The sequence below is a fragment of the Octodon degus genome, unplaced genomic scaffold, assembly GCF_000260255.1.
Source record: "Octodon degus isolate 3935 unplaced genomic scaffold, OctDeg1.0 scaffold00075, whole genome shotgun sequence".
Taxonomy (NCBI): domain Eukaryota; kingdom Metazoa; phylum Chordata; class Mammalia; order Rodentia; family Octodontidae; genus Octodon; species Octodon degus.
In genome coordinates, this window is record NW_004524651.1 from 457,323 (window position 1) to 464,373 (window position 7,051).

General features: G+C 38.2%; 1 protein-coding gene across 1 annotated transcript in view; it reads right to left on the reverse strand.

Moving 5' to 3' along the window:
* Nucleotides 1-1,968: 1,968 nt before the first annotated feature.
* Nucleotides 1,969-7,051, reverse strand: part of Impact (impact RWD domain protein) — a 32,980-nt gene continuing 27,897 nt past the window's right edge. The window contains exons 7-10 of the mRNA XM_023720391.1: nucleotides 5,214-5,270; nucleotides 4,525-4,545; nucleotides 3,705-3,839; nucleotides 1,969-2,989 (exon numbers count right to left, since the gene is read on the reverse strand). Of these exons, the coding sequence (XP_023576159.1) occupies nucleotides 2,921-2,989; nucleotides 3,705-3,839; nucleotides 4,525-4,545; nucleotides 5,214-5,270 (282 nt within the window). The 3' untranslated portion in view covers nucleotides 1,969-2,920. The remainder of the gene's footprint in view (nucleotides 2,990-3,704; nucleotides 3,840-4,524; nucleotides 4,546-5,213; nucleotides 5,271-7,051) is intronic.

Sequence of the window (7,051 nt, forward strand, 5' to 3'; positions counted from 1 at the left end):
AGAGACAGGAAATGCAGTCACGTTGACAGGAAACACAAAGCTAGATCCCCTGCTTCGTGGAGATGGCAGGGGATCCGAGTCTGGGGGCGGAGGAGGGTGGGGAGGGGAAGGCACAAGGATCAGGCTGAGCTGCGAATACATTGATTGTGCAGGACAAACAAACTAAAAGCTTTCAATTAAAAAGTAAAACTCTCTGCCTGAGTGGGCTGTTGAGTTCGCTGAGCTATCTGGCTGGTCCTTTTATTTTCTTTCTTAATGATTCACAGGCAAGTACCTAATACTGCCTCTTCCTCAACTTTGTAATTCTTGCTGCCACTGACTAAACAAGTGGACTAATTTTGAGTGAAAATAAAAGCCTTAATGGGTTTGACTACGAAATGCTTTTCTATAAAAAACACTTGTGGAAAAAAAAAAAAAAGTAAAACTCACCAACAAAAACTTAAAAATTAAAAATAACTTGGATATTATTCTTAATTGACTCACCCAGAAGATAGAATACAATATTTGCATAAGAAATTAAGCCATAGAAGAATATTTATTGACATGGAAAAATGTTAACAATATGCCTCTATATGAAATACGTAGAATACAAAACAGTATATACAGTCTAATACCATTTTTGTGGTAAAATAGCCATATATACAAAAATCAAGCATACAAAAAATAATAAACGTATATAGCAAACATTTATAATGGTCATCTCTATATGGGTTATATACTCTCTCCAGTAAGCTCCACCTGTCCTGCACACAAGATTTTTATCATGCTATCTTTCCACAGTTATGATTAACGTGATAAAATCCTCCTTAAATAGGCTGCTGTAGGGTAACACCGCCATAGCATACCTGTACGCAGCCACTGCTACCATTTAAAAAGGGTATTCCACTTGCTTTTATATTCTGCCATATGGAAAGTATTTGTAATATAACATACTGTGAAATATGCCACAACATATTTGATTATAGAAAATTATTTAGAGGAAATTTTCTATTTCAGAGAATTTTAAATAAAAAACAAATACTGTTACTAGAATTTCCACTAGTGGCAGAGTACACAATAATTCAGGTTTAAGAACTGGAGAACTTTTATTCTTATTAATCAGCTAACTGACTTGGGCAAAGAAAATTAGTATTTTAAATTCAAAAATATGGCTAGTAATTTTATAAAAAGAAGCAAAAAGTAAGATTTTTTTGAAGTAAGGAGAAATGAAATCATAGATATAAATGATGTTTTCTTTAAGGACTCAAATGTTAGATAAAACAGCAAGAAAAAAATTTCTGATGAGGCAGAAAAATTAACTTACATTTCTTTGTTGCAGCATCAAATTCTTACTGTTTTCTATCACCTGTCACAAGTGTTAAAAGCCAAAATTGGGAAATTTTTTTCATCTTAATAAACAGCCTCTAACTTCTTTAATAGTTACTATATAGCACGTATTATTAGCATTGGATGGAAATTAGGGAAGTACTCCAAATATACATACAAAGTCATCCTTTGGCTTTTAATAATCTGCAACATTAAATGGCAAGAAGTATGATTTCATGTCTCAAAATGAATCACCATGTAAAGCTATTAGGTTATTAAAAATACCACATAAGACAGAAGATTTGGCTATTGGATCTTTTAAGGATAAAACACAGGAGAAGAGAGGAATGCCACTTGCCCACCCTCTGCTCTTTCTCAGGCTCCAGCGCCCTCCCACAAATGCCTCCTAATTTCTGCTCCCTCCTTTGGGAAGGGAATCTCAGACGAATCCATGACCAACTGTAACCTTTAAAAATGATGTACAGTCATACCAGAAAGGAAGCAAGTCATGACTTATTGTATCTCAAAGGTTAATTTATTACCTAAAGGTCTAAAGTAACTTGCAGATGAAAGAAACATAAAACACTGACAAAAAGCCAGATTTGAAAAGAGAGGCAAAAAAAAAAAAAAAAAAAAAAAAAAAGGGCAGGGGGGGATGATTTTTTTTGTTTTTCCAGTCAAGAGATGTGCTCCTCTTCTTCTTTTCAAAATTATAGAACTGAGAAAGCCAGCTGATCAACTCCGTCCAATGCCGGTGTCACTCTGTACCTCCACCCATGTCTCCCTGACCAAAGCTCAGCTTCCACCAGTGTTCTGATTCCTCAATGTCAATCACAAGAAAGGTTCTCCCAGGTTGTTACGAGAGACCAGAATATTACATGAACACACCTCAGGGCTGGAAGAAGCCCACTGATACTCTGTATTTGCCATTTTATAAGAATTAAAAAAAGACAGATGAGAAAGTCATTTTTTTGGTATTTCATAACCACTAATTTGTGACAGAAACTAAGGCGTGACATGCAGGCTAACAAAGAGGGTAGACGAGTTGCCAGCTCAGCACGCAACTACAGATGGAGACTCCTGATTTTCACTCATCTATTACTCACTGATGAACACTATAAAATGAAAAGGGACAGACTTGTGAACTAAAATTGCAAGAAAAAGCTCTCCAAAATCAATCTTCAATGAGCTCCTATTCCAATAAGCCATAAAGAGCAGTAAAAGGCAATATTCATTTAGAACATGAGAATCTCTATGACAAGAAATCAGGTCCTTATCGTCCTCAGGAGACACTTCTTCCCCACCTAACAAAGGCACTTGACACGTACTGAAATGGACAGTTAATTCAGGTACTGCCCTGGGCAACTGCTACCTTCCTGAAATTGGATGAAAGAGTGATTAAGTTCAAATTAGTTCTCCCAAATAAGCCCACAACACACATGAATATATCGTAACTTCTCCACTTTTGGCAGATGATAAAACCAAAGAAGAAAAGCTAGTGCTGGTGTTCACAATGGCAGGGCCGAGTGGTGCAGTCGCTCTCTGCAAGATTCCTCCATGACCCCGAATGTGTGTGTAACTACAGGCTGAGTGACCCCTCATGCAGCCTCAAGTATTAATTTTCACTCTTCTTCTTGTCCTTTTTTGCTTTTTTGTTCTTTCCCAAGCCCTTAGATGATTCCTCCTGGAAAAAAATAAAACCACAAGTCAATATAGTATGTCTCCATTCATACTAAGACACAAGCTTGCATCTATTCACACACCCTATATACACTGGTGATTACTCTCATGTGTGTCATCTTTGTGTCTTAAATGGCTCTCTCTTTATAGTCCATTACAGTGTTTTCAAGACAATTAAGGACAATGAAGAAAAACACTTATCTAGTAGAATTGTGCTTGAACAATTTCAATATTATTTAATCTGCCTCTGTTTCTCAAGGCAGTAAAGCCTAAATAAAAAAAGATATAAGCATGCTTCAAACATAAAACAAATTCTAAGTATAAATGAAGAAAGTATCTAGAGATATGTCAGGGAAACAAAAAATATTTTTGGTACTAATGGCAGAAAATTCTAGAATTCTGTAGACTTTTAAAGAACATCTGTCCAGTGTAACATCAGCTCTAATCTCTCTGTGAGCCTCAGTGCAGGAGGGAGAAACTAGTTGGTCTTTAGAGGTTTTCCTAATATAAATTCTATGAAGCTATGACAGCAGGATACAGACGAAGTGATCTGCTCCAGGTCATGTGACTGTCCAGTCACATTTTTTGACTAAGGCATGAGCCTCAAACTTCCTCAGCTTAACTAATATACTGCACACTCTGATTCAGTCTTAACTTTCTTTTCCTAACTTCACAGGCTGCGACAGGCAGCTCTCTGTACATGACCAAAAGTCACTTACAGGAGAACTTATGTAGTTCTTCTCCAGTAGTATGTTTCTGGCACAGTTGTTGATGTGTTTGAAGCGATCTGGTCCTAGCAGAATCCCTCCATACCAGCGTGACACTACCACCATGACATTCCTTACATTCAAAATCTGTCATTTTCAGAAGCATAGATACAGAAAAACATGTATAAATATAAGTTTTAAAGGAGAATGAAGTAACCCACATACACAATTGCACATAAAATTTCCCAGTGACTTTAGTGGCAGAACCGTATGAGTCTGCAGGGGGCAAAATACTAGCATTGGAGGGAATGTGGAAGTCAGTGCTGTGTCCCGGAGCCCTCCCATTCCACACTTCTGCCAAGCAGGAAGGGTGAAGGGGAGACCACGCAGTGGGTTTGAGCTCCCGGTGACTTCAACCACAACAACTCAGTTTAAGCACCCTTTTGCCACCAGGCCAAACAACAGCAAAAAATCTGCTTCTGAACAAATTATTAAAGACTGGCCACAGTGATGCGCGCCTATAATCCCAGCTCTTAGGAGGCTGAAAACAGGCGGATTACTAGGAGCCCAGTCTAGTAGTGAGACCCTGAATACCCTGTAGGCCCTTCTCTAAAATACAAAAAAAAAAAAAAAGGGGGGCGAATAGGGAGTCCAAGAGTAATTGGCAACCCCTACTAATGAGGTCTTCATGAGTACGACATCTATCAAAGGTTGCCTTTAAAATGAAGGGTCCCGTATGTAGGCCTGACTGACACTTGGAATTCCTACTCAAGGGAACTAGCTAATGAGAAAACAAAGTCCCACATAAAATAGAAGAAACCACAGTAACTACCTTAGAGCAAAATAATCCATTCTTAAAATTAATAGACAATCAATGGTCACCAGATAGATGAAGATAATCCAGCAGCATGAAAGAGAAAGGACAAGATAAACTAAAATGGGCCAGGAAAAATTTAAACTGAACCATCTGAAAAGAGAAACTCTGATTAATATGCAAAGAACTTCCAAAAGATACTGCACCTACAAAGCCAGAGTAGAATTCTGTGAAAAAGGAAAAATGAACAATTTTTAAGAACTCCTAAAACTTCAACACACCATTACTAAAACAAATTTTAAAATTCTACATAAATTTTGCAAGACAATCAACAAAATGGCTCAGAACATAAATATGAGATGCGCACTTTCATTTTTAAAAACTGTGGATCTATCCAGAAGTTCCAATATTTAATTGCCAGACTTTCCATAAAGAGAGAAAAACCACAACAACAAAAAGAGACATTTTCCCAAAGTTGAAATTTTCTTCTACTCTCTGTCTTAAAAACAGAAACCTTTGTTATAAACAAGTTGTTTTCTACTCCATATCCACTGGTTAAAATTTCCACTCAATGCTGAAAAGTTAACTACTAAACTAAACAATACGTTATACTGCTTAACTGATTTAATTATTGCTCAGAGGAGCTCTGGTTTATTGAGAAATTTTATGGCTCCCATAGACCAAGACCCAGCGCTCCTTGGACTCACCTCCAAGAGATGGAGCAGGCGTCCACCAGCGGCCGTCTCCCCGTCGTCCTCACAGTCCTGCAAGAAGGTCTGTTTACCCTCACAATATATTCTAGAAACACACACATAACAGGGTTACGCTGCGAGACTTCACAACAGTATGAAGGTCCTCACTCAATCCTTGTCGCAGTCCATTTGACTCCTTCTAAAATCAGCACTCCTTTCTTAAAAAACTCGTTCTTAAACTCCATGAGCTACATTTTCATGAATGATTTGCTACCCAGTATGTTCCCTCTTTTCATATTTAAAAAGCTAGGAATCAAAAGTCGTCTCCTTTATGCCATCGGAAATGCTGTTTTCATGGGAAGATAAACCTACGTAGCTGACAGTTCCTTCACTTCATTTAACCTTGAAGCTATGAAGCAATAAAAAGCAATCACTGAAAAGCATTTATTGGGAAACTACTATTTAGAAGCATTGTAAGAACAGATACGATGAAATGATATAAAATAAATACATGGTATACCCATGTTTTCAAAGAGCCTAAGATCTGGGAGATGGATAAGATCAAAATATATTATACACACAGAACTCCACCACACACAAATGCGTAACTGAGGGGAAAGGTGGACGAAGGGGCTGTGGGGGCAAAATGACTAATGGGTGTTATGTATGTGCAAGTCTGCCAACCAGAACCCACTCCTCTGTATAACACATATGTACTAATAAAAATATTTTAGGGCCAGGGACATAGCTCAGTGGCTTACGCAGCTCCCTGGCAAGCTCAAGATCCCAAGTTCAATCTCCGGTACAGCCTCCCCAGCAAAAAACATATGCATATTAAAAGCCTCAGATCCAGTAAAAGAAATCAAATCACACAAACAAGATGGATACCACATTCTTATGTTTTTCTTTCCTTATTTTACCCACCTGAATACAAAGACTGACTTCTCTTTAAAATGTCTTTTAGATAATAAGCATTAGAGATGAATCATATAATTTTTGTCCATTTACGTTACCTAGAAAGTTGGTATTCAGAACAACAACATACAGCAACATCGCAGTAGAATACATTTGGCAAATTCAATGCCGGCTTTATCTTGCCAGTTAAGCTATGCCACCTAGTGGATTTCTTGAGTCTGGACAATGGTTTCCTGTAAAACTGAGTCCTGAACAGCTGAAAACTTGTACTAACAACTAGACCTACACAGAAAAGATTAGCAAGGCCCCTGTGCCCCAATGGTACAGATGAAATATCGGATGGTTTCTCTTACAGGAGAAACCCAAACTTGCATATAAAGAGCAAAAGAGAAGACAACAGGAAGTAGGGAGACTTCTTTCAAACAGGAAGGAGAACAAAAGAGGAAGGGGGAAGGGAAAGGGAATTGAAGAAAAAAATGGAAATAGAAACTGCAACTGGAGGGCCGGCCAGATAGCTCAGCGGATTAAGGCGTGTGCTTAAGGCAGACACAAAGGCTGGGTTCGATGGCCCCACCCTGGTGGAGATTGAGACTGGTGTGGTGGTACACACCTGTAATCCCAGCGCTTGGGAGGCTGAAAACAGGAGGATCACTATGAGTCTGATCTGTGTTATGAGACCCTGTACTAAGTACAAAAAAAAAAAAAAAAGAAAGAAACTACAAATGGGAAGGGAAACCAAAGTTGCAGGGAGCAGGGAGGGATGAGGCGGGAGGGGACAAAAAGACCTGAGATGTGTTCAGTACCTGGGCAAACTCCCCACAATAAATCATTATGTACTGCAAACACGTATGTACAAGCAAAAAAATGTATTTTTAAAAGCTGAAAACTTTACTAGCATGTACACCATGATAGTAAAAATGTAATTTATAGACCTCCAT